General features: G+C 41.7%; 1 protein-coding gene across 7 annotated transcripts in view; it reads left to right on the forward strand.

Moving 5' to 3' along the window:
• The window catches only part of CAB39L (calcium binding protein 39-like), a 181,906-nt gene extending 165,388 nt beyond the window's left edge, over positions 1 to 16,518 (forward strand). For all 7 annotated transcript variants that reach the window (XM_014537204.1, XM_014537203.1, XM_014537205.1 and 4 more), the window contains one exon: positions 14,398 to 16,518. In XM_014537204.1, coding sequence (XP_014392690.1) covers positions 14,398 to 14,577 — 180 coding nt within the window. In that variant the 3' untranslated portion in view covers positions 14,578 to 16,518. The remainder of the gene's footprint in view (positions 1 to 14,397) is intronic.
• Positions 16,519 to 18,491: the final 1,973 nt, after the last annotated feature.

The following is an 18,491-nucleotide window of genomic DNA, read 5'->3' on the forward strand; positions in this document are numbered from 1 at the left end:
ACAAGTAATGGCTTAGGATTATCAATGGTAATTTTGAAGAACAGATAGCGGAATCCTCCCTACCAGATTTTAAACTTATTATGCCCAGTCAAAATGGCAGAATAGGAAAATGCTAATGCTTGCCTCCTCCCATGACCACATCAAAATTACAACTAAACTACAGAACAACCTTCATTGAGAACCACCTGAAATGTAGCGGAACAGAAATCCCATAACTAAGGGTATAAAAAAGAAGCCACACTGAGCCCGACCAGTGTGGCTCAGTGGTTGAACATGAACCCATGAACTAGGACAGTGGTCGGCAAACTGCGGCTCGGCAAACTGCAACTCACGAGCCACATGTGGCTCTTTGGCCCCTTGAGTGTGGCTCTTCCACAAAATACCAATTTCTGCACATGGGCCATGAAGTTTCAATCGCACTCTACGTGCGCGCCCGCACGTGGTATTTTGTGGTATTTTGTGGAAGAGCCACACTCAAGGGGCCAAAGAGCCGCATGTGGCTCGCGAGCCGCAGTTTGCCGACCACGGAACTAGGAGGTTCAATTCCCGGTCAGGGCACATGCCTGGGTTGCGGGCTCAATCCCTAGTGGAGTGTGTGCAGGAGGCAGCTGATCAATGATTTTTCTTTCATCATTGATCTTTCTATATCTCTCTCCCTCTCCTTCTCTGAAATCAATAAAAATATATTAAAAAAAGAAGCCACATTGAGACAAGTAGGAGGGGCCTTCGCACAGAATGGGCTGGTCCCAAACCCATATGTGGCAGTTTTCTCAGCTTCAGAGGTCCCTGCTGAGGAAAAGAGGTCCCAGGCCCACATCATGCTTCCTAGCCCAGGGTTCCAGTGCAGGGAAGAGAGGTCCCCATAAATTCTGGCTGTGAAAACCAACAGGGATTGAGGCTGAGAGGATTCAATCTGGAGGGCTGCTGGAGTCCTAGGCATTCCTTTTAAAGGGCCTGCGCATGGACTTACTCGCTGATGAACTCAACTGCTCTGAGCTCCAGTGCCGGGATTGTGGCTGAAAAAGCACCAGGACATACTAGAGGAACTTAATTATCTGGCTCAGGGTGAGGACTGGAGAGGCGGCTTTCTTTCAGACAGATGTGCTGGCAGAGGCCATTGGTCCTTTTTTGAGCCCTCTCCCACTTAGCCTGCAGGCTCAGGCTGGCACCAAGTCTGAGTCTCCATCAACCTGGCTAAAACCATTTGCCCAGTCCTGGTGATTCCCCCACCCACCCAACTTGCTGGCCTACCTAGGCCACTTCCAGTGGCTTTTCCATACAAACAGCCTGTTATGGCTCATGCTTCATACTTTACTAAATTCTCTCAAAGGTTCACAAACTTCAAGTAAGCAGTATCTGGCCTCATTGTGCCCATACTTCTTACTAAGCAGCCCCAAGCCTGGCACAAGCACCAACCATCTGCAGATCATATTAAGTGGCCCTGGGCAGGGCACAGGCAGTGCACTTGACCCCCTCTTAAGAGATCCCAGAACAAGCACACCCAGGGGCCAGCTTCAGACCACACCAGAGCACCACCCAACCATCTCCACAAATAACACACCTAAAGGGTGAATTCAGAAGGCATCAGAGCCTTGCTGAAGGGAATCCTACTTTTCCCTAGGGTGAGGCCATGCACAACAGCTCCTCCACTATAGTCATAGTCAGTCCTGAAAGTCAGTCCCTCTCATTGGCATGCCAATAGCAATAAAGGCTCAACTACAGCAGGAGGGCACACACAAACACAACCCACACAGGGAAACACTGTGGTACCTGGCTCAGATGACCAGGGAGGTTGCAACACTGGCATTACAGGACACCTACTACATAAGGCCACTTTACCAAAACTAGGAGACAGCTTTACCTAACACAGGAAAAAACACAAGGAGGCAACCATAATGAGAGACAAATATGTCCCAAATGAAAGAACAGAACAAAACTCCAGAAAAAGAACTAAATAAAATGGAGACAAGCAATCTACCAGATGCAGAGTTCAAAACATTGGTTATAAGGATGATCAATGAACTGAGGGGAATAGTAGAGGAAATCAGTGAGAACTTTAACAAAGACATAGACAACATGAAAATAGAGATAGGAAACATAAAAATAAACCACTCAGAAATGAAGAATAGATTAGAAGGAATCAACAATAGATTAGATCAGCCGTGGGCAAACTATGGCCCGCGGGCCGGATCCAGCCCGTTTGAAATGAATAAAACTAAAAAAAAAAAAAGACCGTACCCTTTTATGTAATGATGTTTACTTTGAATTTATATTAGTTCACACAAACATTCCATCCATGCTTTTGTTCCGTCCCTCCGGTCCAGTTTAAGAACCCATTGTGGCCCTCAAGTCAAAAAGTTTGCCCACCCCTGGATTAGATGAATGTATTGAATCAACAATTTGAAAGACAAGGTAGCAGAAAACACACAATCAGAACAGCAAAAAGAAAAAATAATCCAAAGACATGAGGATAGTTTAAGGAATCTCTGGGATATCATCAAGTATACCAACATTTGCATCACAGGGGTACCAGAAAAAGAAGAGGGAGAGCAAGGGATTGAGAACCTATCGGAAGAAATAGTGACAGAAGATTTCCCCTAACCTGGCAAAGTAAATAGACACATGTCCAGGAAGCGCAGAGTCCCAAACAAGATGAACTCAAAGGGGCCTACACCAAGATACACCATAATTAAAATGACAAAGGTTAAGCATAAAGAAAGAATCTTAAAAGCAGGAAGAAAAAAACAGTGGCATATAAGGGAGCTCCCATAAGACTATCAGCTGATTTCTCAACAAAAACTTTGCAAGACCAAAAGGGATTGACCAGAAATATTCAAAGTGATAAAAAGCAAAGACCTATAACCAAGATTACTCTAGCCAGCAAAGCTATCATTTAGTATTCAAGGACAGATAAAGAGCTTCCTAGACACAAAAAAGCTAAAGGAGGTTGTCACCACCAAATCAATATTGCAAGAAATGTTAAAGGGACTTTTTTAAGGAAAAGAAGAAGAAGAAAAAGATAAATATGAATAATTTTAACATTTGTCTCCAATCAAAGGACATATGATGTCTGAATGGATAAGAAATAAGACCCATATGTATGCTGCCTACAAGAGGCCCACTTCAAATCAAAAGACATGCAGGAATGAAAGTAAAGGAATGGAAAAAAATATTTTATGAAAATGGAAACAAAACAAAAAAAAGTGGGGTAGCAGCACTTATATCAGGCAAAATAGACTTTAAAACCCTGACCAAATAGCTCAGTTGCTTAGAGCATCATCCTGATACACCAAGGTTGCAGGTTCGATCCCTGTTCAGGGCACATATGAGTATCAACCAATGAATGTATAAATAAGTGGAACAACAAATTGTTCCTCTCTCTCTTTCTCTCTCTCTCTCTCTCTCTCTCTCTCTCTCTCTCCCCCCCCTTTCTCCCTCCCTCCCCTCCCTTCCCTCCCTGTATCAAAAACTCAATTAATAAATAAAATTTTTTAAACAAAGGCTATAAGAGACAAAGAAGGACCCAGCAATTTCACTTCTTGATATTTTTTCTGAAGAAACCACAAACAGTAATTCAAAAATTCATATGCATCCCTATGTTCATTGCAGCATTATTTACAGTAGCCAAGATATGGGAGCAACCTAAGTATCAAAAGATGAATGGATAAAGAAGTGGTACATATATTCAATGGAATATTACTCAGCCATAAAAAAAAGAATCTTGCCATCTGCAACAACATAGATGGACCTACAGGGTATTATGTTAAGGGAAATAAACCAGACAGAGAAAGACAAATGTCATATGATTTCACTTATTTGTGGAATCTAAAAAAACAAAATAAATGAACAAACAAAACAGAAACAAACTAATAGGTACAGAAAACATTTTGATGGTTGCCAAATTGGAGGGGGTTGGCTGGATGAGCGAAAAAGAGGAAGGGAATAAGGTGTGAAATTGTCAGTTATAAAAACAGTCACAGGGATGTAAAGTACAGGATTAAGAGTAGAGTCAATATTGTAATAACTGTATAGTGTCAGATGGGTACTAGACTTATTGGGGTGATCACTTTATAAGTTATATAAATGTGTAGTCACTATGTTGTGTAGCTGAAACTAATATAATATTCTATGTTAACTGTAATTGAAAAATTAAAAGTTATTTTAAAAATAAAACCTGAAATGCCAACAATAACAAAAAAACGTATTATGAATTTGTAATAAATGAAGACAATATTATATTGGCACAGAGATAGACAAATAGGACAACAAAACAGAGTACAGGGCCCAGAAATAAACCTTAGTAAATATGAAACTTGATATTTGATAGTGGAAAGATTATAAGAAAATCAGTGAAGAAAGGGTTCACTATTCAATAAGTGGTCTAAGGTAAAGGATTATCCATATAGAAAGTTCTATGCTCCGTTATACTCAGAAATAAATTCTAGGTAAAGACCTACAACACTTGAAAAGCAAAATTTTTAAACTTTTAGATGAGAAAATAGGAGACTGTCTTTATGATTTTAGAGTGGGAAGAATTCCTTTAAAAAGAAATAAAAATCATAAAAACATAATAGAAAATATTAATAAATTTGATCACATTAAAATTTAAAACTTCTGAAAAACACATAAGCAGAGTGAAAAGACAGGATAGAATGTGATACATATCCTATATAATGAAAGCCTAATATGCAAATTGTCCCCTCGGGCGGTTGTTCGACCGGGAGTTTTACTGCTCGCTATGACGTGCACTGACCACCGGGAGTGGTGCGGAACATGGTGGGCATCTGCGATGGGAGTGGGCAGCAATGGAGGCGCTGCCGGCCCCAATGGGCCCCGATGAGAGCGGGACCACAGCAGGATGGTGGAGCAGGTGAGCGGGTGGCGCCAGGCCTAAGCAGGTGCAAGCAGGGGCCCAATTGCCCCACCAATCGCCCCTCAGGCGCTGAGGGAGCCCAGCAGGGGGCCCGGCCCAAACTGATAGCCCTGCAAATGGCGACCAGCGGCAGGGGGTGGGGCCACCTCCTGGCTCCCAGGTGCTGAGGGATTCAGGCAGGGAAGGGGGGTGGCCCCGACTAATTGCCCCACAGGTGGAATGGTGGAACAGGTGAGGGGCGGCATCAGGCCATGGTGGGGTGTCAGGCGGGGCTGCAAGGCTGGGGGTGTGAGCTGGGGGTGCGAGCCTGGGGGAGCAAGCTGGGGCCCCAATCCCCACAGGCTACCCCGAGGGACCCCACCCGTGCATGAATTCATGCACTGGGCCTCTAGTAACTTATAAAAAGACAAACAATTCAATAGAAAAATGGGCAAAGGATACAAGTTGATAATCACAGATGAGGAAACCTAATTGGCCAATAAATAGTTGAAGATACTCATCTTACTAGTAATCATGGAAGTGGCCATTAAAATATTGATGAGATACCAGTTCACATTCTTTATATTGGCAAACATGTTTAAGTCTGACAATATCAAATTTTGGTAATGTTGAAGGCTGTGAGAACTCTCATACACTGTAAATTGGTACAACTACTTTGGAGAACAGTTTAGCAAAATTAAGAACTGAAAGTGTGCATAAGGAATCATGTACAAAAATGTTCATTGCAACATTGTTTAGAATGGTGTAAAATTAGAGAAAAAAACATAAATGGCTGGGGAAATAAAAATTGTGACATAGCCATATAACTGTATATATTAATGGGTTAAAATTAATAGAGTTATATGAATCAGTGTGGATAAACCTCAGAAACATTGAATGGGAACAAACATTAAAAGGATGTTATTTAAAGTTTGAAAACATGCAAAAACAATACCATATGTGGATTCAGTTATGCAGTTATAGTCTAAAAACCTGCAGGGGAGGGTTAGGGAAGATAATGGTATCATGAAGAAGTGTCCAATAGACTTTAATTATATCGGTAATATTTTATTTTAAAAATTTCAATTATTCCTATACTCTTCTCTGTTATAATTATTTCATAAAAAATAAACACAAATTTGATGGAACAAAAATAGACTGCTGTGGACTAGAAAATGCCTATGTAGTATAAAATGATTGTCCCTCTTATGACCCTTTTGACAGTAAGACTGTATGTCATGTCATTCAGCTTCCATGGAATTTTAATATCTCATCCTAGAAGAGAGCAAGTTTTATATAATTATGCTTAAAAATGCATAATTCATTGAGTGGCAAAATAGAAATAACCTACTTTCATCCTTTGAGATCAGAATTTGGATCATCTAATCATTGGACAGATTAGGTACATTTAAAAATAGTTGACAGCTTGTTTACTTGCATATGTGTATAACCCTAACCCTACCCTGTACCCCAACTATGCTCCTTCCACTGAAATGTGAACGGAATTGTTTACTTGTCAAAAATAATATCTTATTATTTAGAAAAAGTAACAGTGAAGGCCTAGAGTTTTTTCACAGCTCTTTATTGATAGTTTTTTCCCCAAAGCACCTTCCGTAAGGTGCAGAAAATGTGGAACACATGACTAAAAATGTCTTTACCAGATTATTAGCGTCTCATTTTCATTAACTTGCTGATAAGTTCAGGGTCTGGAATGAGATGCCATTTCACATGTTCTCCTGTTGACAGCAGGATGGTGTGGTGACAGCAGGAAAGAACTGGATGGAAGTCAGAGGCCCTAGGTTTTTGTTCTGGCTCAGTTGCCAGCAGTGACTTTGGGCAAATCCATCTGGATCCATCATTTCCTCACTTACAGAATGAGTAACATTAAAGTCTAGGTCTAAGATACTAGGTTCAGGTGACCTTTGTCTCTGTCATCTGGCTCTCCCAGAGATGTGTCCATTACAAATGTAAGAATCAGCTATGAGCTAATCTTCTTCCTTTCCCTTCTCTGTTAACCTCCTTAATGGCAAAGGACATGTTGCCACTTCCCACCAAACCTTGTAGGGGTGTGGGTGGTCTGTGCCTTTTGACTCACCTCTCAGAGCTGCTGGAACTTGGGGATGACAAAATTTGTCCTAAGTGTATTGCTCTGTCACTCACATCCAAGCAGTTGGCCACAATAGCCATTTCTATGAAAACAAGAAGCTCTATCCTAGCTTATTCCAAAACTCAAAGGCCAGCTTGATAATTCATCTAAAAAAAAAAAGTATACAGAACAAGAAACATCCTAGTTGAGAATAATTTTAATGTGGTCTTACTGAAAAGCATGCAGAATTACACATTAATTTGGTGAAAGACTAACCCTAAATTACTTACTTCCTGAAGGACCCATTTTTTAGCAGGCCAACTTCCCCAGTCACAATGCACCAAATCTAAGTCTACTGATGGAGAAAGTGATTGAGACCAAATGAATTTAGGAGTCAGCTATGAGCTGATCCTATATAATAAAGAGGTAATATACAAATTGACCCTCACTCCATCATGCTATCACAAGATGGCTGCACCCACAGCAGTGGTGGGGTTCCTATAACGAGCCAGAATGAGTGATCAGCAGGGACCTGAGGCTGTGTGGTGCCGGGCCAGGGCAGGGCACCTGAGGCTGCGCCCCCCCGCCCAGCGGAGCAGGACGAGGAACCTCAGACCACGCCCCCTGCCCGGCGGGGCTTGACGGGAGACCTCAGACCACGCCCCTCTAGCTTGGTGGGGCTTGACAGGGGACCTCAGCCGCACCCCCTGCCCCAGCGCCAGGCCGGGGGACCTCAGGCCTCACCCCAGACCCGGCAGGGCTTGTTGGTGGACCTCAGGCCACACCCTGGTGCCAGGCTGGAGGACCTGAGGCTGCGCCCCCTGCCCAGCGGGGCTTGAAAGAGGTGGGGCCGACCGGGTCTGGATCTCGCGTGATTTCGAGGTTCACGCAGGTGGGCAGTGACTTGACTCTGGGTCCCGCGGTGTGCCCCAGACTCTGACAGGAGGAAGATTTTCATATACATTTTACTAATTTTCTTTTATCTCTGACACTTCTATTATAGAGAAAGGGCAAATAACAATATTAAAATATTTCTTCTAATTAATTCACTTTTTTAAAAAAATATGTTTTATTGATTTTTTACAGAGAGGAAGGGAGAGGGACAGAGAGTTAGAAACATCGATGAGAGAGAAACATCGATCAGCTGTTTCCTGCACACCTCCTAATGGGGATGTACCCACAACCAAGGTACATACCCTTCACGGGAATCGAACCTGGGACCTTTCGGTCTGCAGGCTGATGCTCTATCCACTGAGCCAAACCAGTTTGGGCTAATTAATTCACTTTTAATGTGCATGAATTTTGTGCACCGAGCCACTAGTTTAATAATAAAACTTTTTCTAAAAATTTTAATAGTACATTGAAAAAGTGTTTATATCAACTAATGTTTTATCAACTGCTTTTAACTAGTGTCAAAATAATCTAAATATTGTATTCATTTGGAAAGGTGAACCTTTAGAATAAAAAGGTCTTATTCTACACTTGCACAGATGAAATTTTCTTTTTAGTAACTTCTGTGTAACTATAACAAGAGCCCCAATTTCAAATCCATGTACAAATCACTCCAGGCTTACAGCATGCATTACAGACGGTAGGGTTCATAAAGGAGAAAACTAGCTTACAATATTGGGTCTAGCACCCTCTTGGCAAAATAGAACTTGAATAGAATGAATGAATATGTGTGTAAAATAAGAATTTTTTGTTTTTCATTTTAAAAAGCACTCAGGCTTAAAATATGCTTAGTTTTCTGAAATATTTGAATTGTGGTCGTGATATTTGTCTTTCTCCATAATTCGCATTTCTGAAACATGTTGTGTAAATTTTTTAAATATATTTTATTGATTTTTTACAGAGATAGGAAGGGAGAGGGATAGAGAGTTAGAAACATCGATGAGAGAGAAACATTGATCAGCTGCCTCCTGCACACCTCCTACTGGGGATGTGCCCACAACCATGGTAAATGCCCTTGACCAGAATGGAACCTGGACCTTTCAGTCCACAGGCCAACGCTCTGTCCACTAAGCCAAACCGGTTAGGGCCATGTTGTGTAAATTAAGGGATACAGACAATAAGACTGCATTCTAAAAAGAAAAGTCACAAGTAGTTTCATTTGTATAACTTTTGGGGGGATTGAAAATAGCATTTAAAAATGGGTACAGCAGAGAGAACCAACAAATGCTCTATCTTGAACATATAGTCAAATGATTTGGTTTTGCCCTGGCCGGTGTGCTCGGTGGTTAGAGTGCGTCCTTGCCACACACACCCCCCCCCCCCCCCCCCCCCCCCCCCCCGCCACACACACACACACACCAAAAGGTCTCAGGTTTGATTCCTGGTCAAGGTCACTCCCTCCCTCTCTTCTATTCTCTCTAAAAATCAATGGAGAAAGTATCCTCAGGTGAGGGTAACAAAACAAAAAAATATTTGGTTTCCCAGACCTTGATTTACAAGTGCATTCCTTATGAAATGGTTCATCTCAAGCCTTGACCAGGGCTCTTCAGTATCCCAGCTGCCCTGAAGGAGTCCTGCAGTATTGCATTAGTTGCCTCAAATCAGCATCTACCTTTAGAGGCAGCAGAGTTCAGAACCCATACAAAATAAAAATAAGGCAAAATTTAAAACTTGAAAACAAATGTAACCATTTTTAGGTCTATTGTACAGTATATGGATTGAATGGAGTTGATCCAATGATGCCTGTATGCAAATTCCAACACATTTTACATTTATTTCAGATTGATACAGAGAAGCTCAGTTTTCCCAGTATATATAATCTTCTTCTTAAAAAGAAAGACTGTTAGGAGTTACTTATGTAGTTACCACAAATGCCAGACTATTTCTTTTGTTGTTGTTGTTAATCCTCACTCAAGGATATTTTTCCATTGATTTTTTAGAGAAAGTGTTGGGGATGGGGAGAGACTGAGAAAGAGAAACATCGATGTGAGAGAGACACATTGATCAGTTGCCAGATCTAAATTTCTAGTTCTATTGGTCTTGGTTCTCCTACTGGTCCTGGTTCTCCTACTCAAGCTGTATTCTCTGTGCCCACAGTCACATGTATCCTTCACCCACTATGTGCAGTGTGCATAGGAATTTGTTCATAGTTTTTTTTTAAACTATAGTCCGGCCCTCCAACGGTCTGAGGGACAGTGAACTGGCCCCCTGTTTAAAAAGTTTGAGGACCCCTTCTCTATCCACTGAGCCGAACCAGCTAGACAATTTCTAGCTAAAACTTCACAGCATGGTAATTAGAAGAGCCACACAGTTGGCTCCAGTAGGTGACTTCCTAACATACTAATACATCAGGCATTTTGTGTCACATTGTAAATGTTACTTTTTTAAGTAAGTAACAATTGTAGCTCATTGTAGTAAAACTCACATAACACAAAATTCACCATTTAAGTGTACAATTCAGTGACATTTAGTCTATTTCCAGTGTTATGCAGCTATCACCACTGTCTAGTTAGAACAGTTTTATCACCGAAAAGGAAACCCTGTACATATATTAAACAATTACTCCTCATTTGGCCTTACCTCCAGCCCTGCTAACCACTAATCTGCTTTCAATCTCTATGGATTTGCCTATTCCAGATATTCTGTATAAATGGAATTTCACAATATATGGCCTTTTGTGTCTGGTTTCTTTCATTAGCATCTCTTCAAGGTTCATCCATGTTGTAACGTAATCAGTACTTCATTCCTTTTTATGGCCTAATAATATTCCATTGTATGAATATATCACAATTTGTTTATCCATTCTTTAGTTGATGGACTTTGGGCTATTGTGAATAGTGCTGCTGTGAACATTCTTGTCCAAGTTTTTGTTTGAACAAATGTTTTCAATTCTTCGGGTATGTACTCAGGAATGTAATTGCTCAGTGTTATGGTAATTCACACAGAGGCTACACCATTTACATTCCCACCAGTAATGCTCAGGGCTCCAGTTTCTCCCCTTCCTCACCAACACTTGTTATTGTCAGTTTTAAAAATTGTAGCTGGCCTAGTGGGTGTGAAGTGACATCTGTGGTTTTGATTTGCATTTCACTAGTGACTAATGATGATGAACACTTTTTCATGTGCTTATTGGCCATTTGTATATCTTCTTTGGAGAGAAGTGTCTATTCAAGTCCTGTGCCCCTTTGTAAAAAGGCTTGTTTTTTGTTGTTGTTGTTAATTCTCACCTGAGGATATTTTTCCATTAATTTTTAGAGAGAGGGGAAGAGACAGAGAAAGAGAAACATTGATGTGAGAGAGATGCATCGATTGGTTGCCTCGCACACGTGCCCCAACTGTGGCCTGGGATAGAGCCTGTAACGGGTATGTGCCCTTGACTGGAATCGAACCTGCGACCCTTCAGTCTGTGGGCCAACGCTCTACCTACTGAGCCAAACCAGCCTCAGTGCTTGTTTGTATTTTTGTTGTTGAATTATAAGAGTTCTTTATTGTATTTAGGATGCTAGACACTTATCATATATATGATTTGCAGGTATCTTCTCCCATTCTATGCTCTTGATAGTGTCCTGTGATACACAAATTTTTAAATTTTGATGTTCAGTTTATTTTTTCTTTTGTTGCTCTTGCTTTTGGTCATAGCTAAAAAACATTGCCAAATCCAAGGTCATGAAGTTGTACCCCTATATTTTCCTCTAAAAATTTTATTAACTCTTATGTTTAGGTCTTTGATTGATTTTGAGTTACTTTTTACTTATGGTGTGAGGTAAGGGCCCAACTTCATTGTTTGGTATGTGGATATCCAGTTGTCCCATGTTGAAAGTTTTAGGTTGTTTTAATGAATAGATGTTGGATTTTGTTGAATACTTTTTCTATATCAAGTGAAATGATCATGTGGTTTCTTTCATTGTATTAATGTGATATATTAGATTCCTATAGCTATAGTAACAAAATACCATAGGCTGAGTGGCTTAAAGCAGCAGAAAGTTATTTTCTCTCAGTTCTGGAGACTACAGTCTAACATCAAGGATCAGCAGAGTTGCTTCCTTTGGGAGGCTCAGGGAGAATGCATGCTATGCCTGTCTCCTACTTCTGCTAGTTCCCAGCAGTCCTTGGCATTCCTTGGCTTATTGTGTAACTCCAATCTCTGTGTTCATTTTCACATGGCATTTTCTCTCTACATCCCTGTGTCTCTGTGTCCAAATTTCCCTCTTCTTAAAAGTCATTGGGTTAGGGGCCACCCTAATCCACTGTGACCTCATCTTAATTTGATTACATCCCTATTTCCAAATAAGGTCACATTCACAGATACTGAGGGTTAGGACTTAACATTCATCTTTTGAGGGGACTTTTCACCTTTGCCTTTTTTTAGTTCAACCTAGTACATGTGGTATATTACATTGATTTTATTATGTTAAGCCAACCTTGGGTTTCTGGAATAAATTCTAGTTGGCCATGGCATATCATCCTTTTTCATATGATGATAGACTCGATTTGCTTGTATTTTGTTGAGGGTTTTTGCATCTTTATTCATAAAGGATATTGGTCTGTTGTTTTCTTGTGATATTTTTATCTGGTTTTGGTATCAGAGTAATACTGGCCTCGTAGAATGAGTTAAGAAGTAGTCCCTTCTGTTTTATTTTTTGGAGAATTTTTAAATGAATTAGTGTTAATTCTTTAAAATTTTGTAGAATTTACCAGTAAAATTGCCTGGTCCTAAGCTTTTCTTTATCAGGAGGGTTTTGATTACTGATTCAATCTCCTTATAGGATTTTTAAAAATAGTATAAAAGAATAATATGAATAATTGTACATCAAAAAATTAGATAACCTAGATGAAATGGACAAATCATTAGGAACATGCAAATTACCAAAGAATAAATAGAAAATATGATTCATAGACTAGCTCTCATGTCACCTACACCAGCGGTTGCCAACCGGTGGTCTGCGGACCACTGGTGGTCCATGAGGTCCGAAAGGTTGGCGACCACTGACCTACACCATGAGCCTTTCCTGTTCCAAACGCAGAAATCTAATATAATCTTCCCCTCCTTTGAATCTCTGCAGTCTTTCAGAACCTCATTGGTTCTTATCTTTTTAAAAGATTTATATTTTTAATGATTTCAGAGAGGAAGGGAGAGGGAGGGAGAGATAGAAACATCAGTGATGAGAGAGAATCATTGATCAGCTGCCTCCTGAATGCCCCACCCTGGGGATCGAGCCCGCAACCCAGGCATGTGCCCTGACCTGGAATTGAACCATGACCTCCTGGTTCATAGGTTGATGCTCAACCACTGAGCCGTACTGGCTGGGTGGTTCATAAAATCTTTGTGTAGTTTTCTCCCTCCCCATAACTGCTGGGTTGGGGGATCCTTTAGGGCTCAACCTTGTGGCCCCCACTGTCATAAGCAATCCTGTTTCTAGCATGTTGAGAGTAGAGTGCACTGTTGGAGGTACAGGATGTGGAGGCAGGGGCTGAGGGGCTGGTGGTGAAACACTGCATTTTTTAAAAAATATATTTTATTGATTTTTTACAGAGAGGAAGGGAGAAGGATAGAGAGTTAGAAACATCGATGAGAAAGCAACATCAATCAGCTGCCTCTTGCACATCCCCTACTGGGGATGTGCCCGCAACCAAGGTACATGCCCTTGACCAGAATCGAACCTGGGACCCTTGAGTCCGCAGGCTGACGCTCTATCCACTGAGCCAAACAGGTTAGGGCGAAACACTGCATTTTTAAGTGTGAGAGAACATGAGAGAGCCCAGAGAGCTATAGAGGAGTTGATACCTTTATGGGTATTCTGGTCATGTAGTCATATATGTAGCATCTAACGAGGAAGTATGTCCATTGCAAAATATTGTACCAATCAATATTATAGTTTTGAGTGATTGTGTCTTACTATTATAGTTTTTGCTGCCTTTTATAGTATACCTAAATTATTTGTCCAGGATCACGGTTTCAACCAGGAGTACATATAAGACTCTTTGTGGAACTTTATAAAAATACAGAATGCCGGACCTGCAGCCCAAATCTGCTGAGCTAGAATCTCTGGGAGGAAGGGCCTGGGCAGTTGTAAATTATAAATGTCCACATACACAAGAAAACAGTGGTGACCTCTGGGGGAGGGAAGGTGAGAGGAAGACTTTACACCTTTGCCCTTTTTAAATTTTAAGCCAGATGAGTATATTACATATTAGGTATATTAAATATATTATATATTGAATATATTGTGTTAAATACATGTTGAATATATTATTTTTAATATATAATTATATATTTAATTATAACTTAAATATATAATTATAGCATATAATTTTAAATATATCAAATAGAGTTTTACGTAATGTATGGGAAATGGATATGAATGGGGAATTACTGACTTTCCTTAATAAAGGAAGTATGACCCAGGCTTTCTATATTATACTAACACAGGCACCACATGAACAAGTGGGATCCATGCTGTCTCTGGTGTGCATTGCTTATCTCCATATTTGTTACTTTATGTTTCAGGTATTTGTGGCCAGTCCTCACAAAACACAGCCTATTGTGGAGATTCTGTTAAAAAATCAACCCAAACTCATTGAGTTTCTGAGCAGCTTCCAAAAAGAAAGGACGGACGATGAGCAGTTCACTGATGAGAAGAACTACTTGATTAAACAGATTCGCGACTTGAAGAAAACGGCCCCTTGAAGCCTCACCCAGTTTCTGACCAGTCACCGTCTCATGAGAGGTGCCTATTTTTCTCAGTTTATTGTTCAGTGTAGATGGAATATAAACATTTGAATGAAAAGAAACTAACCTAGAACTATGTATTCAGTTTAATCAAGTCTGTGATTATGTGAAATCAGAGCCATTAATAAAAGCAATTGTAACTTTTTGTTGATGAAAAGCAGCCCTGAGCTCTCAGTCCCTATGAACCCCTAAGGAGGAGCCCAAGTGATAGGTCACTGAATCCTCAAAGAGGGTGGAATTCTCAGGGGAGCTGGGCCTGGGCAGAAGGCACAAGAGTGTTTGACTTACCTGCACTTGGGCTAATTCCTTAAGGCACTGACAGGTCTGAGAAAATAAGATCCATGTTTTCAGTCACTGCATATTCTTGTTCCCTGCCCATGTCTTTTAACTCTAATTGGTGGTTCCTGACTTCCTAGGAAATCGATGTGCACCCCCCTGCTCAGCCCTCCTTTCTGCTCACTGTCCCACATTCCATCACGAGGGCACTGCACTGTCGGCACTCCTGACTCCTGGCACCCCTCCTCCTGCCCTCCCCCCCACCCCCAACACACACTCCACCTGCAGTAGGGATAGCTCAGAACCAAGGATTTCCAAGGGCACAGGGGCATAGCAGACCTGGGTGGTATGACCTGCTCACTTGAAAACTCAGAACAGGTGATTCAAAACCACAGTTCTAGCTATAGTCATGGATGTTTCACACTGACTTCCATGGCGTTCATGAATGTTTGAATATTTCATTCATAATTATCATGGGGAAAATGTTTTGTGGCGAAAGTGTTTCAGAGCAGGAATCATTGCATTAGGATGCCTAGAATGTACAAAGCCATGAGTCCAGAGGGTCACACAGGTCTTTAAACCACTTTTATAAATAAAGGAACATTGTCATTGGGAGTGCAGATGATTAAATGCATAAAAAAGTGTCAAGTGTCTAAAAAAATGTTCTGTTTATTTTCTAATAAGCTGTCACTCTTAATTTCCTATTAAAATATTCAGTGAAAAGGTAGAAAAAGTGTAAAATGTTGGTCCCAAGTACTCTCTTGCAGTTTCCAAATCAAGAGTTATTGTCTTCTGTAGGAACCTTTACTTCTTACAATATTGGGTGTTGTGTTCTTCAACCAGATGTTTCTCCACCCAGAGAGGGATACATCCCTCTCCAGGCTCATGCCCTCTGTAGACTTAGCATCTGAAGAAGTACCTGGCAGGGTTTCACCCTCCTTGGCTGGGACACAGGTTCCTGTTCTGTGTGCAGCGTGGAACCCTGAGGCAGATGGTGTGGGCCCTGGGGGGCCTTCTGACAGCAGCTCTGGCCAATGCTGGCGTGGGAGGGTCAGCCGGCAGCCCATCTGATGCCCTTCATTCTTTAGTCTAATTACGTTTATAACATTCCCAGACAGTCTGAAGTCTATTAGAGTTTGTCTTTTCTGGTTTTGCTTATTTGATTAGAAGAGATGAGTGTAAATATATTTTTTAAAAGCAAAGGCACAATAACCACTGGAAATTTACTTGGTTGCTTAAATACTGTCCCACAACATCATGGGACACATGTTTTCAATTGCAAATCAAGGCATTGGTTTAACCTTTTTGATAAGTAAGACATTTTATTTTCTCTGGGTTTGAATTAGCTCTTACCTAGCAACCCCTTATCCTAGTTTGGTACCTCTCAAACAAAACTGGGCTTAAGAGACAATAAGTGAAGTAGCTGGGGCTTTGTTGCAATACAGATTTGTAAATTATTAATGTGAAAGAGGGAGCCAGAAGCTCACAGTCAATATATACTTGCACAAAATTCACTGTAAATATTGTGAGGATTGAATTTTGAAAGGTCATATTAAATAAACTATTTCAAAAGCACACATTTAAAATAAAGACTGACTAAATAAAAAGGCCCTGCATGCTCCATGGTTGGTTTGCGTGTCCTGTGTCTGTGTTCTCGTCAGCACCTTAAACAGGAAAGCCCCAGGTGGAGCATGGGCGGCCTCCTGGTGGGGTGGGCTCCGGAGGCCCCGCACCGTCATTTTGGGCACTGCACTGTCGGCGCCATCTGTCCGTGGTGCTACCTACCATTAACCGAGCGCCGCATCCAGGCACTGCACATACACATCACATTATTGCTGCCTCACGACAGCCAGAGTCATTCCCACCTTATCTTTGAGGAAACTGAGGCTCTGATCAGCTTAACGATCCCAGACAGCACGGGCTAGACCTGGAAGACAAACCTACAGTGGCCTGAGGCCAAACTGCTGCTCTTCCCTCTCTCATCCTCAAGGCTGAGAACTAGGGACCGTCTAGCATGTCAGGAACCATGTGCCTTACCCGACTGCTGCCCGGGAGGTGTCTGGGGTTAAGGTCCTAGCGTGAAGCCAGCAGGAGTTGAGATCATAATGTTCTTGGACGAGGCTCTCGGCTGAAGCCAGGCATCTGCCCAAACGTTAGGATTACCCTTGGAGAAAAGGCCAAGTGGCCCTCAGCCCTTATCCAGCTGTTCCTGACTGCCAGCCTCCACAGGTTCATATCCTTGGAGGACTCTGGGGGGAAATAGATGCTGGGGAGGGGCGGCGAGCTTTGCCAAGCCTCTGTCACTAGCCAAACCGGTTTGCCCTGAGCCAGTGTGCAGCCTGGAAATTTCACAAGACCCGGAAGTGATTGTAAAAATGTGAAGGAAAATGAAATAGAAAAATTGCTAGAATTTTTTAAATAAGAAAGACAGCGGTTTCAAAACAGATTTACAGATTTTTCTAGACTATTGTATTAAAAGAAATTAAGATTTTTATATATTTTACATGTCTTTTCTGTTGTATTCTGGCATGAATAATCACCTTTTCTTCCGTGTTCTTTCAGGAGGCTTGTGTTGGAGTGAGGGGCCTGTAGCTGGGTAAAGGTCTGAAACATAAAAAGACCTTGAAAAGCTAGACTTGGAAAGATCAGATGAATGTGAACAAAATTACTTTGTTTTGAAATATGGAGAGGGCTGTTATGTAACTGCTGGAATGAAAGCAAAGTAAAACAGAATGACCAGCCTGGCCTGCACTGGGCCTCCACCGACACCGCTCTGAGCAGGGTGCCTCTCCGCTCTGCGTCTGCGGAGGGCAGCACTGGCTCCGACAGGGTGCGTCACTTGCTCCAGGTCAAGCAGCTGGCAGCAGTGGCAGGATTTAGGGCCAGGCCTGACCCCAAAGTCCCTATCTTTGCAAAACGGCTGCATGTCCAGCTGCCTCCCCGAGGCATGCTCTCCGCCCCAGGGGCAGACACTTTGTTCATCATGGCTGCCAAGGAAAAGAGTAATCCTGGCCCCCAGTGCTAAAGGATGACTCATTGGAAAGAATTCAAAAGCTAGATTCATGTAAGGGGAGGGGTGGTAACTGCTCCACTTGGTTGTCTGATGTTTGGAAGAGCAAATGAGACCTATGTATAGGATAGGGAATTCACCTTCGAATTTCTCTATCACCTTGAGGAACCCCTTGACTACCCAGATATTAATTTCAAACTGCAGTTCTGCACCTACTTTTGTTTACTTGGCTTGCCTTTTCGGTTGGACATATTAGCTTAGATTTCCTGATAGGATCGGTTGCTGCCCAGCCAGTCATTCCTGCGCTTCACATTCCTCAGTGGCCCACCACCAGGGCGTTCCCATGAGGCAGAGGTTCTGCTGGAGGTCCCTCTGGTTCCTGTTGGGATTGCTTGTGCCTCATCACTGCCTCCCAGGGGGAGTGTACAAGTAGCAATACTCGCAGAGTCACAAAATCACACAAAAAGTCACAGCCCCTTCACCATTAATTCAATGTCAGTTGTAATTTAATCACCACGCTGTGAGCCATTACATTATGTTATTTATTTATTTATTTATCCTCACTCAAGGATACTTTTTCCATTGC

Source organism: Myotis brandtii, unplaced genomic scaffold (assembly GCF_000412655.1).
Source record: "Myotis brandtii unplaced genomic scaffold, ASM41265v1 scaffold174, whole genome shotgun sequence".
Lineage (NCBI taxonomy): Eukaryota > Metazoa > Chordata > Mammalia > Chiroptera > Vespertilionidae > Myotis > Myotis brandtii.